The sequence below is a fragment of the Myotis brandtii genome, unplaced genomic scaffold (assembly GCF_000412655.1).
Source record: "Myotis brandtii unplaced genomic scaffold, ASM41265v1 scaffold17, whole genome shotgun sequence".
Lineage (NCBI taxonomy): Eukaryota > Metazoa > Chordata > Mammalia > Chiroptera > Vespertilionidae > Myotis > Myotis brandtii.
Window position 1 is genome coordinate 789,269 of NW_005356259.1, and position 20,954 is coordinate 810,222.

At 34.1% G+C, this 20,954-nt stretch overlaps 1 protein-coding gene across 1 annotated transcript in view; it reads left to right on the forward strand.

Annotated features, from left to right (window-relative positions):
* NAMPT (nicotinamide phosphoribosyltransferase) overlaps positions 1–18,584 on the forward strand; it is a 32,863-nt gene extending 14,279 nt beyond the window's left edge. The window contains exons 5-11 of the mRNA XM_014537028.1: positions 1,482–1,640; positions 2,176–2,312; positions 6,508–6,733; positions 8,700–8,819; positions 13,739–13,879; positions 15,165–15,299; positions 17,389–18,584. Of these exons, the coding sequence (XP_014392514.1) occupies positions 1,482–1,640; positions 2,176–2,312; positions 6,508–6,733; positions 8,700–8,819; positions 13,739–13,879; positions 15,165–15,299; positions 17,389–17,499 (1,029 nt within the window). The 3' untranslated portion in view covers positions 17,500–18,584. The remainder of the gene's footprint in view (positions 1–1,481; positions 1,641–2,175; positions 2,313–6,507; positions 6,734–8,699; positions 8,820–13,738; positions 13,880–15,164; positions 15,300–17,388) is intronic.
* The last annotated feature ends 2,370 nt before the right edge of the window (positions 18,585–20,954 follow it).

The following is a 20,954-nucleotide window of genomic DNA, read 5'->3' on the forward strand; positions in this document are numbered from 1 at the left end:
TCCAGGATCTAGGGGAATGAGTGCTGTTAAACCTCTTGAAACAGTACCTTGAAAGTCATACAGTATGGCTTATACCACATTCTGTTGGTTAAAAGCAAATTAAAAGGACAGCCCAGAATCAAAGGATGAAGAAACAGATCCCATCTCTTGAAAGGAGCTGCAAAGATTTGGGGCCACATTAATCAGTCATAGAAGTCTAATGCTACAGTTTTTTGTTTTTTCTTTTTAGGTGACCGAGGGGAAGTCCAAGGTTAAATGATCTTTTGTTTTTATTTTATTTATTGATCACTTAACTGGTATCAATAAGAGCTAGTTTTGTAAAATTTTATTCATTAAATAGCCTTTTTTTTTTTTTCATTAACACGTTAAGTGCCATGTCAGTCACTGATGTGGCCAGCATATCAGTGAATCGGATATCACAGGCTAAACGGAAAGGAAGACAAAACAGGCTTGGCACTTAATGTGTTAAATAGCTTTTTGATTGAGCTCAGACGTTGTCATCTTAGGTCTTTCTAAAACAGATTTGAGGCTGCTTCTAATAATAGACTCTCTGGTTTATAAAATAAAAATGGAAAATTATGATACTATTATGGAGAAGGAATGAATTCCCAAGCCATAATAATTGATATGGTTGCCATGATTAAGCATCAGACTTAAGAGTTTCCTGGCAGCCAAGGAAAAAAAAGAAACCAAGGTACAGTTCTTATAAGAAATTAGGAACCTTGCAATTCTTCCTTGTCCTCATTTGGGAATTTATATAATAGGTATAAGTTAAAAATAGACAGTGGCCTCACAGTTTTATAACATATGCAGAAATGTTTCATGTGGCCTTCTATAATGACTTTTGATAAAAGCCAAGGGCATAAAGCATAACTTTAGTGAATAAAATTCTCTAGTGCTACGCAAAAGTATTTCAAATATATAACCTACCAATAGTCATATTAGATCCAAGGAAAAATTAAATCCAAGTCGACCTAGAGGAGTAAATGAATAACCTTAGGCCCATACTATTCAAGGTATAGTCCATGGACCAGTGCTGGTCCATGAATTATTTGATGCAGGTTCACATTAAATACAGAAATTAAGGATAAGCATTTAGAAACTTTTATGATAATTGCCCCACCAATCAAGTGTGTGTGTATCTCATAAATAATTGCTCCATGACAGATTGAAAATCTTTTTAAAAGTTGGTCCTTCATCACAGTCTATTACTTGCTTCTTTGGAGCTTTGGAGAGAAATGTGACATTCTCAACTGTTAAGGGCCTGGTGTGCTTTCTCTTCGTGTTGCTGATTTGAGAGCCGAGCTATGCACTGTATCTGGAATGCTCATGTTAGCAATCTGTTACACAGTTGAAATGTCTAAATTGCATTTCCGGTAGTATGGAAGTCCAGAACATACCTCCGGAGAAAGCTAGGATTTTCCTCAGAAAGAACCCAATATTTTATGTATTAATATTTGTGGTTAATTTTATTACTGCAGACTATTCTTGTTCAGTCCTGGTATCCAATCACTGTGGCCACAAATTCTAGAGAGCAGAAGAAAATATTGGCCAAATATTTATTAGAAACATCTGGTAACTTAGTTGGTCTGGAATACAAGTTGCATGATTTTGGCTACAGAGGAGTCTCTTCCCAAGAGGTAAGAAACTGAAATGAACCTCATTGAATAAAATGTAGATTGTCAATAGATTACCATTATAAGCATTCTAGGAAGTTATGGGATCAGTGTTGGTTCTACATAGGCAACATTTTGAAGTTCCAGAGATTTAGTCAACAGATTAAGTACCTACTGTATGTTAGACTCTGTTCAAAGTACATGGAAGATAGCCTTCAAATAATGTTTCCATCCTTTATATATTAGATGGATGGGTAGGTGGACTGATAGACAGACAGACATAATAAATATAGCAGATGCCAGATAATGCTACAGAGAAGCATTAGGCAGAGTAAGGAAAAAGAGTGATGGGAAATGGGGGTAGGCCCTATTAAATACTCTTTGAGAAGGTAACAGTTGAATCCTTAAGTACTAAAAAAAACTGGATGTTTGTCATATAACTATTATCTCTGATAATAAATACCTTTCTAAGAATAATGGAAGACAATAATTCTTTGGGAGCTATGTCAAGTATGGGTCTTTTTCTTTTTTGGATTTTGGTTCATGGTTTATTTTCCAGACTGCTGGCATAGGAGCATCTGCTCATTTGGTTAACTTCAAAGGAACAGATACAGTAGCAGGAATTGCTTTAATTAAAAAATACTATGGAACGAAAGATCCTGTTCCAGGCTATTCTATTCCAGCGGCAGAACACAGGTAAAATTGTTTCCATTCTTTTATTATCTAAACATTTATTTTCTATAATTACTAAGTTTTCTCTCTTGTATTTGTAATTTAGTGATGTTTTGCTTAGTTACAAAGCCATGTATTCCAGTAAATCTTCATGAACTAAAGCAATACAAATTTATTATTGATACTTTGTGTAAAGACTAGTATCAGGGACCTAGAGAACTTTTAACCATTCTAATAGAAACAATATAAGAGCTTTTTAAACTGCTATACAGTGGGGCCTTGACTTAGGAGTTTAATTCGTTCCGAGACCGAGCTCGTTAACTCAAATTACTCTATCAACTCAGTGCAAAAAATCGGCGGAGAGACAGCTGGTATCTCAAAAAGTCGTTAGTCGGGACACTCATAAATCAAGGCCCCACTGTATTGCCATATAGGTGGGCTGTGTGTGTTTTTTTAAGGACTTTTTCAACTGCTCTGTTGCATATGCAGATGGATTTTTATGTATTGTATTACATCTACTCACTGTAAAACCTGGTCACTTTTTCCCCTCTCCCTGCTCTACATGACCTCCAGCTATATTTGCCATGGAAATTGTCATTTGGAGCCGGTATCCTCAATTGTAGAAGAGCTAGTAAGCTCTTTTGATGAAAGGAAGAGAGTTCAGATTCTTCTTACGCTTCCTTATGTGATCTTACTAAACCATCTGAAGTTGAACTAGAAGGCAATTATAATCTAGGCAGCAGCTGCTCTGATCCTAGAGTTAACTTGTTTTTAAAACAGGTCGAACCTTATCTGGTTCTTTTAATAAAATGTATTTACTCTTTGAGGTGGTTTCTTAAGTCCTACTTAAACTTGAATATTTCAGGGTGCCAAAACCAGTAGTAAGTTTAGGATAAACTGAGCTTTTATTTTTTTTATTTTTTTTTAAATATATTTTATTGGTTTTCTACAGAGAGGAAGGGAGAGGGATAGAGAGCCAGAAATGTCGATGAGAGAAAGATCGATCAGCTGCCTCCTGCACACTCCCCACTGGGGATGTGCCCTTAACCAAGGTACATGCCCTCAACCGGAATCGACCCTGGGACCTTTGAGTCCACAGGCTGACGCTCTATCCACTGAGCCAAACCGGTTAGGGCTAAACTGAGCTTTTAAAAAAATAGTTGATATTTATTAAGCACTTGTTTTATATGATGCAAAAGGTGAGATTGTTATAAAGGCAATCTACTGAGTGCTATGAGGAATAGAAAGATAAAATACTAACTCTGTCTTTAGGGTAAAATAGTACACTAGCAACATTTAGCCCTGTTGATTAAGTGTTTTTAAAGAGGTATAATTAAAGTGCTCTAGTGGTGCAAGGGAAGGAAAGGAAGGATTGCATTCCACTGGCAGGGTCAAAAAAGGTTTTATAGAGATGGGATGTGAAATCTTGACTTTTTGAAGGAATGGTAACATTTAATGGCAGTCATGGGGATCACTCATTCTCTAAGTGAATATTTACTGCTTACCCATCATGTGTCAGGCATTGTCCTAAAAGAACAAGAATGAAAGAGGAGACAATGTGTTTAGGGAATCAGAGGTAAAATATAGAAACAGTAGGGAACATAGGGTAAACTGGGAAGACAGGTTAGTGAAGGCCCTCAGATTTTCGAGTGGAAGTGGACATTGAAGTTTTTTAGCAAAGAAGTGATGTCAGAGAATTATTATAGAAACATTATTTTGTTAACAGGTTATCTTCTGATATGGAAAAGAGAAACGAAAAGGTAGGAGGCTATCGTAAAGCTATTGCAGCAGTTTTGAGAGATGACAAGGTTCAAAATCAAGTGTCTAAATAAATGGAAAGATGCAGCTAAACATGAGCAATGGCTTGGGAAATGAAATTGCCAGAACTTAATGATTGGAATTGGGACCACGTAGAGAGTAGATTCAACTAACATTTATGAGAATAGCTGTATTAGTAGGGCCTTATTGAATGTCACATTTAAGACTAGTGAAACTGGGAAAATTTATCAACAGATAATGGTTTTAGGGTTACAGTATTTTTATTTCAGACTTAGATGTATGTACAGCTTTTAAAACTTAATGTAGTATCCATGTATTAGACTCTTAACTAGTGGTTTTATGGTACTATAAATCTGAGAATAAAGATAGTATCTTCTTTAGGGCTTTCATGATAAAAAGGTAAAAATCCATTTACTTTAAAGTCACATAATACTACATTTGTAAGTGTTCGATTCCTTAATGTAGAAGGGTGTCCTTAAATAGACAAGTCTTAAACAACAGCATAGTATAGTGAATAGAACTTTATAGCTGACACCTTGGGTGGCCTTGGGCAAGGCATTTACCTCTCTGTTTTTCAGTTCATCCAACCAAATAAAAGGAGGAGCTAAAATTTTACATCTTTAATATCAGAAAGTCATTGAGAATAAATAAGCTAACATCTAAAATAATTTTAAAATAAGAGAACTCTAAATTTTATAGCACCACCATTCTTATAAATATTTTCTTAAAGAATATATGAACCTGGATTTAGAAATATTCAGTTATATAACTTTTCCCTCAAACTTTGGAAAGTTATCTAATTTGATACTGGAAATTGGAATATTGGCATGAGTAGAATTCATTGAATAAATATTATGATCTCCATAAATACTGACTTACGAGTTTAATTCATTCCGAGACCAAGCTCGTTAAGGAGCTCGTTAACTCAAATTACTCTATCAACTCAATGCAAAAAATCAGCCGAGAGACAGCTGGTATCTCAAAAAACTCGTTAGTCGGGACACTCGTAAGTCAAGGCCCCACTGTACTGGTATTCTTTGTTCTTAATTGTCTCTCTTTTATAGGGGACAGTAGCAATTCTTGATATGAAGAAGGGGCTTTTTTTCATCATGTCCTAATTTTCCCATAGCCTGCAGTTGCTTGAGTGAGTTAGAGAGTTAGCAGCATAGCTACTGGTAGCCTTTATAGTTTAGAAGAGTGTTCACTATATAAATAGACTATCTTTCCATTTCAGACAAGAGTAGTCTCTCTGATCCTGAATTGTACATACTCTGCTATCCCCAGCATACCATTGACAGCACGGGAAAAGTTGGCTACTCTAATCCTTTAGAAAAAAAGGAAAAATAAAATGACAATTTCAAACCTAAATTCGTATGACTCTTCAAAAAGTTTTGAGATAAATGTTTACCTACGTGGGGTTTTATAGTGAATGAGTTGTCTTATTTTTCATTATTTTACTTACAAAAAATGGGGTAGAGGCAAAGACTAGAAAATTAGGGAAGAAAAATTGCTTGGCATGAGAAAATGGCAATTTTCAAATTCATTCTAAGAATTTTAAAAATTATATACAGGAGTGGACAAAAGTAGGTTTACAGTTGCGAGTACTCAAAACAGTTTATCCTTGTATTATTTATTAATTGTTATATTTATTATTTAAAAATTTATTATTGTTATTATTAACCTACTTTTGCCCACCCCTATATTAGGAAACCAACAGGTTCTTAAATTATATAATATTAATCTATTCAATAAGAAGAACCATTATTGAGGACATTGTAAAAATCACTTATAGAAACTCTCACACTTTATTTTCCACCTAAATTATGTTTTGCTCAAACTAAATATTAAAATTCTTATTCCCTGGATATATGTTAATTAGTGGATAACCTATAAATGAAATAAATGACAATTACTAGCCATGAAGATATAACAAGAGTTAGTTGACTGTATGTATCTACAGTATAGTTTAAGTAATTGCCTTTAAGTGTAAGAATTTGAAAGGTGAAAAAGATAAAATATATGCCTACTATTATTGGTACATGGTTTTGAAAATTCACATGAGGGAGCCAAGTGTTTACATTGCCTAACAAATGGTGGGAGCATGTGTTCATTCTTTCTAACATCTTGACATAACAAATAAAGTGCATTTAGTAAGTGCTTTATAGTTCACTAAGTTTAAATACCCCCAAAAAAAGTTCAATAGGACTTGAAAGCTAAAATAATTACTGGAGAGGAGTGATATTACTTTAAGTCTTTAAAAAAATTATATGAGGGGTGGTTTGGCTGAGCTATTCAGTTAACCCTCTGGTGTGCATTCATTAAACTAAATCACTCACTTTTTCTGCAGTGTTGATGATATAGTATAGTAATCATGAGATATGATTCAGGAATAGGTAATGTGTCTGCCTGAGTAAATCTGTATTTTCATTTTGTTTTCTAGTACCATAACAGCTTGGGGGAAAGACCATGAAAAAGATGCTTTTGAACATATAGTAACACAGTTTTCATCAGTGCCTGTATCTGTGGTCAGCGATAGTTATGACATTTATAATGCGTGTGAGAAAATATGGGGTGAAGATCTAAGACATTTAATAGTATCAAGAAGTTCAGAGGCACCACTAATAATCAGACCTGATTCTGGAAATCCTCTTGACACTGTATTAAAGGTAAATTTTAATACATAACTTGATTATTAAAATACTATCGACCAGCTGCATCAACACTACTTTCATTTATTTTTTTAAATATATTTTATTGATTTTTTACAGAGAGGAAGGGAGAGGGATAGAGAGTTAGAAACATCAATGAGAGAGAAACATCGATCAGCTGCCTCCTGCACACGCCCTACTGGGTATGTGCCCGCAACCAAGGTACATGCCCTTGACCGGAATCAAACCTGGGACCCTTGCATCCGCAGGCCGACGCTCTATCCACTGAGCCAAACCAGTTAGGGCAACACTACTTTTAATTACATTTATACACGTACCATTTCAGAGTTATCTTACCTCTTACTTTAGAGTTGCAGCCCAGAGAGAGTAATAGATTTGCCCAAGGTCACACAATAACAGAAAGGATACCCTTAGTTATGGATTATTTATATATACTGTCAAATAAACAATTAAGTACTGTTGATATTTTCTGCTTACTTTCAAAATTAATTGATAGCATTACCATTTTAACGAATCCTGTCATTTGGTTACCAAGTTTATGGTTTGTTGCTATAACTTTGAAATTCTTAGTGCAAAAGAAACATGTGCAAGGTGAGGTGGTAAAAAAATATTAGAAATACTTTTCAAGTAGCAGTACTTGAAAATATTTCAATCATCAACGTAGCAGTATTGTCTGTGTTTAGTGTTCAGGACTTGGTTTGCCTTCTTTGAAAAGTACTAACTAAGAGCAGGTTATTTGATCCCTCCTACTAGAAAAATACTGTGTTAGATGCTTTACTTAAGCTTTGTCACTTAATCTCTATGAAAACTCTGATAAATACTACATTCTCTTTTTTTATAGACAGACAGATTTAGATAGAGAGGTTAAAGTAACTTGCTCAAGGTCACACAACATGTAAAATAAGCCAAGTATCCATTGTCACCTTCTCACTTTACCACAGTTTCCCATCTAATAATTAGATGATAAAATACCCCTTAAGAAAGGGGGATATAGAATCAAGGAAGTCTTTTCCTATCCTATTAATAATGGGCCAATCTTAAAGTCTTATCTTAGCCTGAAATATTTACAGATCTGGTTTTAGCAAACTTAACAGGTTTCATGTTTTACCTGTTACCTAATAAAAAAATGTGTAGACGTAGTTTTAAAAATAACCTAACTCATCAATATGGAATCTATGCATTGTTAGAATCTTAAATCAGTTTATTTGGGAAAAGGGAATGATTGTTGCAGAGAAAAATTCTCTGATAGGTCTTTTGAATCTCTGGCCAAGCTTTCTGATAGGTCTTTTGAATCTCTGGCCAAACTTTCAAAGTTAAATCAATGTTTAGGTATTTTAGCTGCTATAAAACTTTTAGTAGTTAATGAATGAGTGGTATGATTCACATATTATGCAATTTGGCTTAAAAAATGGGTGTCATCTTTAAGTGAGGGGAACTTCAGGGAAACTGGGTTATATGAGTTTCATTTCCAGCTTTGCCTGCATATCATATTTCTCTGAACTTTGTAATTCAAATAGATTTATATTTGTTTTGTCAAAATTAAATCAAAACTATTGGGCACAAGCAGAATAAATGAAAATCAAAAGTATAATCATGATAAGTGGTGTTTTATATACCTTTTAAAACTATTATTGTATTTACTGTTTTAAGCTCCTAATGATAAGATGTTTGGGGTAGGTTCTTTTCCTGAATCTATATAATTTGAGAGAAGGAAAATCTTATGGTTTGAGCCACTTTACTGTATAAAATGACTTGATAGAAAATATGTTTTATGTCTATAACATAAAAGGAATTGAGACTAAATTTTAGAAGGTTTATGCATAGTGTTGTAAAATTTTTTAAGTAAGTTGATTATATTCTCAAGATTGTCTAGCAAAGCAAAGTCACTAACTTTGGAAAGCTTTTACACTTGTTTTTCATTTTCACTTTTAGTTATTTTTTTGTTGGGTATTTTTCTATACAGGTTTTGGATATTTTAGGTAAGAAATTTCCTATTACTGAGAACTCAAAGGGCTACAAGTTGCTGCCACCTTATCTTCGAGTTATTCAAGGGGATGGAGTAGATATTAATACCTTACAAGAGGTATGTGTTTATACTAAGTGTTCCAATAAGGTAATAATAATTAAGTTCCTTTTTATTAGTTTGATAAACACATAATTTCAGCACAATTGTGATTCTTTTCATAAGTGTTTATAATAATATATACTGTATGTCTTTTCTGTTAATTGCTTAAATTTTATAAATAATAGTAACCATTTGTACGACATCAGCGTCTATAGACACAAGCGGCGGACCTTTTTTAATTAAATTCAAAATGTCATGGCAGTTAACTGGTTAAGGTATAAATGTACCAATGAAACCTCATTTATATTCCTAGTCCTCAATGGCCACCCTGGATGATGAACCTAAAGAAATATCACTGCCCTGGCTGGTATGCTCAGCAGTGGTTAGAGTGTCGGCCCTCAAGCACTAATGGGTCACAGGTTCTATTCCCAGTCAAGGGCAGGTACTTGGGTTGCAGGTTCACACCATGCCTCTGCTTGGGGCACATGTGGGAGGCAACCAATTCATGTGTTTCTCTCACGCCAATGTTTCTTTCTCTCTTCCCCCATCTCTCCCTTTCACTCTTTGAAAGCAATGGAAAAAAATATCCTCAGGTGAAGATTAACAAAAAAGAAGAAAGAAAAATATCATTAAGAAACAAGAAATTGCCAGTCAAGGAATGTTTCTTGTATTAAAACAAGTCTTGACACTGCTCATATAGGTCCCAGTTTTAATAGGATGGAGCTTCACATACTCTAACAATGTGAAACACAAATGGTATTAATATGTGCTTTTTCAAAATTATAAAATGGTTTGTTAGCTCTTCTAAATTAAGCCTCAACTGTTAACACTATTTTTGTTAGATTTAGCAACATAGTGCATTACATTAAAACTTTTGCTTCTTTTATTCTCAAATAAGCTCCTAAAGAGCTATAATTTCATAAAATATACTCCATAAAACTTAAGGATATCACCAATTTCATAATATGGACTGTCTGCCATTGTAGCCACTGACATTTTAATGTATATCAATCTCCAGTGGCATCCACTTGTCTAACACAAGTTATCAAAGATTTTTCTGTTTGAAAGAGTTTGGTGTGTGGTTAGAGTGAGATCAGTACCCAAATTATAGTTTTCCAAAGGTTCACTTAAAAGTAAGAACTACTGAATATAACAAAACAGTATTTCTGTGGTAATGTGCATTTAATGTTCCAAAAGGAGGTATCTGAAATAGATTTCTTGGAATAACAGAAATGAGGTTTCTTCCACCAACTCTCCCAAACTGCTTTGCCTAAGAAAAGTGGAAACTCCCCCAAACTCCCCTAAGACATTTGATGTTGGGACATTAGGAGCTTTCATGTGAAAGAGAAGGAAGAAAAGTTTGCAGTGAGGAGGAGGATTATAGAAATCCCAGCTGTCATATGTAGTTGCTGTTGTCTCCTTAGCTCAGCTGAATTAAAGGTTTCTTATCTGGGTATCAGTTAAGAACTATTACCCAATTCCTGCATTTTAGGTAGTTTAGCAGATATCTTTATTCCCCTTTCAGATGAAGAAACATGGACAGGGTTCTGTACCAGTTTCAGAAACCCCATTGTATTGTGTTCTTCCCACTGCTTATATCTGCCCTTCCTTATTCTGATAGTTAGCTCTTTAAGTTGGTTTGTTCAATCCAACTTGTTATTTTGACTTCCTTTAAAAAACTGAAGCTCTTGGCTTTTCTTTCTTTGCCCTTTTTAACTATGAACAAGGAGTCAGATATTGAGACAAATACTCTTTTGCATTGGTGAAACTTTCAACAGAATGATCAGAGAATGAAGTTTGTGTAATGCGAATGTACTCATGTGTTGATTTACCTAAAGGGTGACAGCTGCTTTCTTCATATTGGAGGTGGGTCAAATAAGTTTTTAGAAAGAGGCCGAAACCGGTTTGGCTCAGTGGATAGAGCGTCGGCCTGCGGACTGAAAGGTCCCAGGTTCGATTCTGGTCAAGGGCATGTACCTGGGTTGCGGGCACATCCCCAGTAGGAGATGTGCAGGAGGCAGCTGATCGATGTTTCTCTCTCATCGATGTTTCTAACTGTCTATCTCTCTCCCTTCCTCTCTGTAAAAAATCAATAAAATATATATAAAAAAAAAGTTTTTAGAAAGAGAAAGAATAATCCATCTAGTGGTTTTGCTTTGTATATGTACTAAATTAGATGCCTAATTTTGACAAAATGAAAAATCTGTTTAATTTCAAACAACTGGCTTTTATTGACTATCAGCCTCACTTTCTGTACGGTTACTCACCATCAGTCTTCCCCATGAAGTTTACAATGTTAAGCATGTCCTAGTTTGTGTGTACCAAAATCAATCTGCTTATTTACAAAAGAGGCAAAATTCTCCTGTGTTGGACAAAACAGATTGTCTTCTCTGTTTGTATCTCATTTAGCTGTTCAGTTATCTTGATTATCATGGAGACCTTTCTATTGGAGTAGTTCATTAATGATGTTAAAATGATACCAAATTCTCAAAATTGGTAAGAAGATTTCTTTGCAAATGAAGTCCCACATAGTTGAAACACTTCTTTCACTGTAACTATCCTACTGTTCTTTCCCTAGGACCCTTTTCTCTTCCATTCTAGAAAATTTCCCTTGACCCTCATAACTTTGGTCCAGAGACTAAACAGAGGATTGATATAAATCTTAATGATAGGAGCACATTAATTTTTTATCTAAATACCATGGGCATAAAATAGGAAATGAAGAGTAGTGTCTAACAGTTAAATTTTGTCAGTTTATGTCTAGTCAGATTTCCTTCTGCTTGACTGTATGTGTAAATATTTTTAAGTAGTATTTTTTCCCTAATTCTGTAATTTCCTGTACTCTTAACAGAATGATTCACTTAAATTTTTAACTCCAAATTTTCTAAATTTTATAACTTCTGGTGCAGCTGTATGGGAAGAATATCTTAAAGTAACTGAGCCAGAAATACAGATACTGTGTGATTACTGTTCTTTGTAATTTCTTCATTCTTACGCTTCTGAGGCATATCTAAAATCATGTGACAGGTCTGAAACAATTTTCTCTATTTTTTCTTGTTAATCCTGACTCGATATTTTTCCCATTGATTTTCTAGAGAGTGGGAGGGAGGGAGGGAGAGGGAGAGAGAAACAGAAACATCAATGTGAGAGACACATTGATTGGTTGCCTCCCGTATGCCAGGGATTGAACCTGCAACCCAGGTACATGGCCTTGATCTGGAATGGAACTCAAGACCTTTGGGTGCTCTGGCCAGTGCTCTAACCACTGCTCACTGGCTAGGGTGATGCGTTTTTAACTGAACCACCTTATCCTCCATCTATCTGTTTCTTTTCTATTCGTTGCATTTCTCCCATATTGAAATTCACTCTTTTGGAATATGTCTTAATTTTGTATTATTTTATAAGGATTTTATTATTGTTTTAGTTATACTTTGTTCACAGTTATTTTAATGAAAAATCTGAATCCAGAACCTTTGGATACTGTTGGGTTCTGATATAGTAATTCATGAGACTGAGTTTATGTATAGCCTAAGGAATCATTTTAAAATAAATTGTGTATGTTTTCATAGTGATTCCTGACATATAGCAGTAGAATTTGATGGTTGGGATTTAAGGAAAAAGTCTGCCTTTTTAAATGTGAGATTGTTAAAAGTTGAAGGTCCTTAGAGTTTATATACTTTTATCATTCAGAGTTGAAAATAATAGATGTCAGATCAAGACTCTTATTATTTGAGGGGAATGTGGCGAATTTATATTAATGATTTACATAAAACTATTAACTTTGCTTATGGTTTTCTAATCGTTTCTGAAAGTTCTATTTCAGTAAAATGGAACCAGATTTTCCAATACTTCCTTTTGACTCATCTCATGAAATTAAATTGCACTTGCACCCTTCTATCACAAATAGACATGCTAGGTAAATAAATCCTACTTGGGAAAAAGAAATATAAATGACAATAATAATGTAGCTTAGTAAATTAATATAACTTTAAAATTATGTGTCACTTGAAAAAACTACTTTAGCTGCCAGAACTATATGTTCATTCAGGTCTCTCTGGCTTGTAGATCATCATTCTGCCAAAAGTGATCTAATGATAAATGAATGCCTAGTCCAGTGATTCCCAAAGTGGGCGCTACTGCCCCCTGGTAGGCACTGCAGCGATCCAGAGGGGCGGTGATGGCCGCAGGTGCATTTAGGGGCGATGAGTAACTGCTATTAAAATTTAAAAAAAATTAATTTCCAGGGGCTGAGTAATATTTTTTCTGGAAAGGGGGCGGTAGGCCAAATAAGTTTGGGAACCACTGGCCTAGTCTATTCATAATTTTGCTTAGGGCACTGGAGTTCTAGCCAGAGTAAAATGACTCTGCCAATGTCTGAATGATATGTAGGAGAGAGTATTTTATATTGTTTTACCACCAATATCTGTTGCTTTATTTAAATGCCCCATTAGATATGATATGCATTATGACATGTGATAACGTATTGAGATTTATTAGGAGTGATTAGTCATTCCTAGAGTGTAGAAATTCGGGCAAATGTCTAGGTCCCATTGCTTGTGCTACTGGTATCTGGGCAACAACTACAGGAGACAGATAAGTTTTCTCAAGTAACCTTTTCAATAGCATGTATAGCCAATTTTTTCTCTCATTTCCCCAACCCTTACCACAGTTACAATGATGACAACAACACAAATTCAGGGACTATGAATGAAATCCATTCCTTCCACACTTATCCCTCAGTTTGTCCTTTTTGGGGTAGATGGGGCTTTTAAAAGAAAATGTGGGATATAGTTTTGTATAGGCCTACTCTTAATTTCATCATTCGCTATGTTATAATACAACTTTAGGATGCTTTATTCATCAACATGACTCATGGAAAATTACCTCATTTCTTTTCCAATTTACTTAGTTTTTGTTTTTATTTTTTAATATTCTAGGTTGTAGAAGGCATGAAGCAAAAAAAATGGAGTATTGAAAATATTGCCTTTGGTTCTGGTGGAGCTTTGCTACAAAAATTAACAAGAGATCTCTTGAATTGTTCCTTTAAGTGTAGTTATGTTGTAACCAATGGCCTTGGGGTATGTCCTTTAACTTTTACTCCTGTGTTAGTACCTTCTTTATGTATCTAGGTAGAATGCAGTTATTGAATGCAATAATAAAGGATAATAATGGTCCTGAAGTCTTAATATATTATCAGTTATTACTGACTCTGGCTGAAAAAAAAGGAAAGAGACATTAGATAATAACAAGACCAGAAAAAATAAGATGAGATTAAAAGATAATGCAGGTCAGTCATTTTCCACTGCTTCTGTATATAACTTTGAATCAAAAAGTTGACCATATTTGATCTGGAACATCAACTAACCTAGCCATCTGTATATGAACGATAAGCATGTAAACACTATCAAAGTATTTTAGGAAAGTAGAGTATGATACTGGAGTTGTGACACCAGAATCATGTTCTAGTAGCCTTAGAATAGGGAAACCCAGGCTGCTAGGCAACTGAACAACAATCCCCCTAGACCAGTGGTCGGCAAACTGGGGCCCCTTGAGTGTGGCTCTTCCACAAAATACCACATGCGGGCGCGCACATACAGTGCGATTGAAACTTCATGGCCGCACTGTGGCTCGCGAGCCACAGTTTGCCGGCCACTGCCCTAGGCTTCATAGCTCTTGAGAGTCTGTGGGTCAAAGGGTGAGGGTGGAGAATACTCTCCTAAGAACACCTGGTTAGGTCCCCTGCTTTATTTACCTCCATCTTTCTTTGGAGAGTTATGGGATTGACCCATCTGCTTCTTAGGTTTTGCCTCCTACCTTTCTGATCCTGAAACAAACATTCGGCTCTTGAGGTTCTCTAGATCATTTTTGCTTCTGACAGTAACAATATAATAGAGTAAAAAGTAACAAAATGTAAAGGTTATGAAATAGGAAAGCCATACTTAGTAAAATCCTAGTTCTGGAGCCACATATTATATAATTGAGTTGACGTAGATTTGTTTTTCAATAGCATGTCTGTGCTATACTTAGATCAGTATAAAGATAAGGTGTGATATAAAAGGAGATACCTTAAGGATCACATGTTAACATCAGATATTTCCTACAAAAGGAGTATTAGGTATTCTGCATTGGTAAGAAAAAATAGTCAAGATTTGGATTTTGCTTTTTTCCTAACAAAGAACTCACTCTGTCCTCCAAAACAGGCTAGAATTATGTTTCTAAAAGCCTGGTGTGGATTGGTTTCATTATACCTAAAAATTGCCTTAAAATTTATTTGCAAATTATGTATGTAGGGTTATTTTTTAATAGGAATTGAATGACCATTTCTGACGATTAATCTTTTTTCTTTCTGAATTTGGATTCAAGGTTAATGTCTTCAAGGACCCAGTTGCTGATCCCAACAAAAGGTCCAAGAAAGGTCGATTATCTTTACATAAAACACCAGCAGGAAATTTTGTTACACTTGAGGAAGGAAAAGGAGACCTTGAGGAATATGGTCATGTATGTATCTATGCTGATTGGATTTATTTTGCCCCCCCCCCTTTTTTCTGTTTTCCTTTTACCAGTAGTAGCTTGGCTCTCCTAATTAAGAAAGGAGGCTTTTATGTTGTATTTTAATTTTAAATTATCAGAACAGTTTTTTCTTGGAGGACAAAGTAGTTTTATTGTAAAATAAACAACAGTTGACTGATCCTACCAAAATAAGACGAAAAACAAAAAGTGGCTAGATCATAAATATGAGACTTGTACATATTGGGTGAAATATTTTGTAACATTTAAAAAGTAAAAGTGTTTCCAAATAGTGACCAGCAGGGTAGTTACTGCTGAGCTTCAACAAGCTGTGTTTTTTATCTTACTCTTACTGTCAATTAGCAGTCAATTTTTTCTGAAGAGGCGTATTAAGAATACTTTAAGGATATTATTATTACACTTCTCATAGCTATTTATATTATAGTAAACTTTGGTCATTTTAACAGAAAAAAGAAGGGCTTTTATTTTTTCCAAATTCTAAAATGCTAAAGATAATCCCATTTTAAAAAATAATAGAATCCAATTTAGATGGTTTTCTTTAGTCTCATTTGATTCTCAGGGCAACTCCATGGGCTAAAAAGGCAAATTATGTTATCTTAGTAGTGTAAAATGTGAAAACTACATGACTTGATTCAGATTACATAACGAATAAATGGTGAAACCTAGCCTTAACCAAGTTTTTTTGATTCAGGTCAACCAAATAGGAAAAATGTGTAGTATGCTTATGCTAAAGGAGTCCATATGATCTTTAACATACAAAAGTACATTTAAATTTGTGAACTCAAAAGTTATAAAATTTCTAATTCTTAATCCACTGGATTAAAAACATACTCATTTTTTTAGGGAAACTACTCATGAATACTTATATTTGCACAGAAAAGTTTATATTAAATATAAGCACACTAATTTAGTACTTGAGATTCATCATACCATATCTGATACTCTGCTTGTTACTTTTATGATTTTGAGCCAGAATGAAAAAACATTTTGTTACCTTTAATTAAAAAAATATGTTTCTAAACAAACTTTTAGAATTAGATTCCTTTATATAGCCTGTTAATACTGTCCTTTGAGTAGCCTTCACTTAACTCTTATAGCTACCAGGACTTTGCTGAATTACTGTAGACAGTCATAACTTATTTTTTTAAAGGCATCATCATAACTTATTTTTTAAAAGGCATTGATTAAGAGTATGTGAATTATATTCTAGAATATTTAAGGTAGTAATTAACTTAAAATTAAGCATTTTGATTTAAGAAGAAGAACCACCATTTCTTAATAGATTGTTTAACTTTATGGAAGATACAACTAGAGCAGTGTGATTTGAAACAACATAATGATGAAAATATTAGATAATGTTACGTATCACAATCTTAAGAATAGATGGAAAAGTTAAGCATGGTAGATTACTTACAGATTTTTAAAAGAGAAATTAGAGATAGATAATTCCTTAGTGAGACAGGAGTGGCTTTCCCAGACTCAAAAGGGAATTTAGTACTGATTTCTTAGTCTATCTTTGCTACCCTTGCTGGGATCAAATAGTTACTTGTATAAGTGACTTTTGGATATACACAAAATAAAAATCAAGTCACTGTGCATTAGCTAAGAAATAATAATTGTTTTTGTTTTTATTAAACTCCAAGCTTATGCATTTATTAACCTGGTGTTGAGCTTGTTGGGTAGGAACAAGGGAAGGTTTCCTTTGTTGCACTGTCAGTGGTAATTATCAACAGCCATCATTCTAGGCAATGCATCTTCCACCTGAAAAAAAAAAATGGGGCAACTAAGTGTTTTGGTTTATCCTTCAAGGTCAGCTTTTTTAAGAATGTAATATTTAGATCATTCCTTTTCATAAAAGTTAAATATTTCTACATAGCCATTTTAGATAGTGCCTTGCTGTCTGACTGCTCCACCAGCATCCTTTGTGTATAAAATTATTTCATAATTGAACACCATCAACATCTCTGTATTTGACTAGTCAGTCTAATTCATGAGCATGGCTTAAGTATTTTGCTTGAGAGTATAATCATTAAACTTTAGTATTGTTAAATTTGTGCAGGATCTTCTCCATACTGTCTTCAAGAATGGGAAGGTGACAAAAAGCTATTCATTTGATGAAGTAAGAAAAAATGCAAAGCTGAATATTGAACTGGAAGTAGCACCTCATTAGGCTTTGTTTTATGACTGGGTGTGTGTCCTTGCCTCTGTGTGTGCGTGTACATGCACGCACCTATACACCGGTGTGGGTGAGTGTGTGATACATAATGTTCATTGTACAGATGTGTGGGGTTTCTTTGTTTTATGATACATTACAGCCAAATTATTTGTTGGTTTATGGACATACTGCCCTTTCTTTTTTCTCCCCAGTGTTTAGGTGATTTTAATTAGGCAATGCACTTGACCACATAAAAGATTAATGCTAAAGTAAGCTTTTTAGGGCCCTTTGCCAATAGATAGTAATTTAATCTGGTATTGATCTTTTCTCAACAGAACTGAGAAACTTTTATATATAACTAAAGATCACATAAAACAGATTTGCATAAAGTTGTCATGATTGCTTTATGTTTATATTTAACTTGTATTTTTGTACAAACAAGATTGTGTACGATATATTTAATGTTTCAGTGATTTAACAGTCTTTCCAACTTTTCATGATTTTTATGAGCACAGACTTTCAAGAAAATACTTGAAGATAAATTACATTGCCTTTTGTCCATTAATCAGCAAATAAAACATGGCCTTAACAAAGTTGTTTGTGTTATTATACAATTTTAAAATTATGTCGGGACACACCCTATAGAATTACTCACCTCACTGCCCCTTGTAGAATATATATTAATCATTCTACATTAAAGAAAATAATGGTTCTTACTGGAATGTCTAGGCACTGTACAGTGATTATATATATTGGTCATTGTATTGTACCAGTGAAATGCCAAATTTGAAAGACCTGTACTGCAGTTTTATATGTCAGATATTGCCTGTGGCTATAATATGCACCTCAAGATTTTAAGGAGATAATGTTTTTAGAAAGGATTTCTGCTTCCTCTATAGAATATATACATAAATGTGAAATATTGACAAAAGTGGAAGTAGTGTATTTTAAAGTAATTACACATCTGAATTTATTTTTCCTATTCTATAGTTGATATGACTTAATACTGGAATGGGTAGTGAGTGTACTTATTTTAAACTTTTTGATTCTGTTATATTTTCATTAAGTTTTTTAAAAATTAAATTGAATATTAAATTGTATGGACATCATTTATTTTAAACTGAATTCCTAAATAAATAATATTCCAGCAAGTTCTTAAATGAAGATGAATTATCCCCAGTCAAAAGCATGATGACATGCGTTTAAATAGAAGAATCTTAACCAAAACAAGAAAATGGGCTAAATTCAAAGTATTCAGCATCAACATGTTATAGAGCAGCGGTTCTCAAACTGGGGGTCGAACGACCCTTTCACAGGGGTCGCCTAAGACCACCGGAAAACACATATATAATTACATATTGTTTTTGTGATTAATCACTATGTTTTAATTATGTTCAATTTGTAACAATGAAATTGGGGGTCACCACAACATGAGGAACTGTATTAAAGGGTCGCAGCATTAGGAAGGTTGAGAACCACTGTTCTAGAGTGATTAACTGCCAGACTCTGAGTCAGTCGTCACATCTGACTAGAGACCAACCATTTGTTTTGGTTGTTTTGTTTTGTTTTGTAGATGATTTGTTTATATTTAGGTCTGCTCTTTTAAGGCAGCGAGAGGTTGACAACTAAGGCCCACAGGCCACATTTGGACTGCTTTGTTGTTGTTGTTGTTAAATAACATCTTGTCTATGGCTGCCTTCCCAGACAGCAGCAGAAATTGAGTAGTTGCAATAGTGACCACATGGCCCAGAAACCTGAAATGTTTATCTGGCCCTTTAGGACTGTGCCTTCAATTTTAAGAGAAATGTTGACTTCAGGGAAGGTAGGAGGTTAAGTTGATAATGGAGTTTGTTTCTCATCCTTTCTTTTCTCATTTAAGAATCTGATTAAATGTGAAATTTTAAAAATTGAAAAGCCATAAATCTTCTTCCTGAACAATTACATGAGAAAGTATTTTATTAGTATTTTCTTAAAATAATCTAATGAGAGGTGAGTTACCTTTATTAAACATCTTTTATAACATTAAAAATATAGGATGATTCTAAACACTTGTTAAAGAGAATAATAAGTTTTATTCACTTTCAGTAAAAGTTTTCATCCTGTAATTTCTGGTAGAAAATAATTTTAAGATGATTTTTAAATGTATCTAAGTAAAGATTAGTAGTATTAAAAAGAACGCATCTTTTCACAAAATGTGCTCTAAGGGGCTTATAAAGAATTAAAAGAACTATATTACAGATAACTGATACCACCTGTAAGTTTGATTTAATTTGTTTAAACACTGGAATTGAACTAAAGGCAATATTTTTTTTGTACTGTGAATATCATCAATTTCAGAGTATCTAGATTCTAGAGGAATTTTAAGACTTTCAGAGAATGCTAAAATCTGTACATTTGGATATGGCCATAGATTGCGGGGTGGGATGATTAATTCTGTTCACTCTCACTCATTTGGAACTGATTAACCCTGAATTTCCATCAATAAGCACCACTCTGAATAACAATGGTTAGCATAGGTACCAGATAGAACTCTGCTGTGTTGCCCTTTAAATCAGCCTAACTGTTCCAGACAAAAGCAAGTGGCATGTATGGCTTTCCTTAAGTCATTAGATGTGCAGCTGACATCGGTTAATCCCTCTCAATTCATAATATAAAATATTTGTATTTTAAATAGAAGATAGGTGTTGTATATTAAGTCTCTTTATTTGTACTATATAGTTAAAGTGGTTTTCGTGATTATCCCTTATTTCCTTTATTGCAATAAACTGTTATAAAAAATATTTTATCATTTGGAAAACTAGAAAAAGGAAAAATGGCAAGGTATTTATTGTTCTGTTTGCCATAATTTAGAATTAAACACTTAAACAAGTATTTTGTAGTTTTACATTCCTTTTTAACCCATTCAGTGGAGAATGTCAGTTTTTCTCCAAAGCTGTATGTTAAGTCAATTCTAATATATGTATTCAGCATCATAGATAAACATTTCATAAACATGGAAATAAAGTTTAGCTCTATTAGTGAAATGTTAAACTTGATTGTGTGCTTCCAATAATGGCATATTTCCAGACTTGCCTTTTTAAGGTATTCCTTCAGTTCAAATAATTAGAGAATGAGAGGGAGAAGTGTCAAAGATGACTCCTATATTTTACTTTGTGCAACTACTAGTATATGAATGGTAATGCCTCTTACTAAGAGAGAACACTAGAAGGAGACCAGCTTTGCGGGGAGAGAAAGAGCACAATTCCTATACTAAGATTTAAGGTGCCCTTGAAACATTTAAATGAGGATACTAGGTAGCTCTGTATACACATGGTCTGGGGCACTCACCTATGGACTAGCCTCCACCCATTCAGATCTCTAGCCCAGACCTCTGAATTTCCCTACCTGTCTGCGATACATTGCCATCCAGATACCTACTCAAATGCAACAGATCCAAACATCATATTCCTCCTGATTGTCTGCCTCATTGG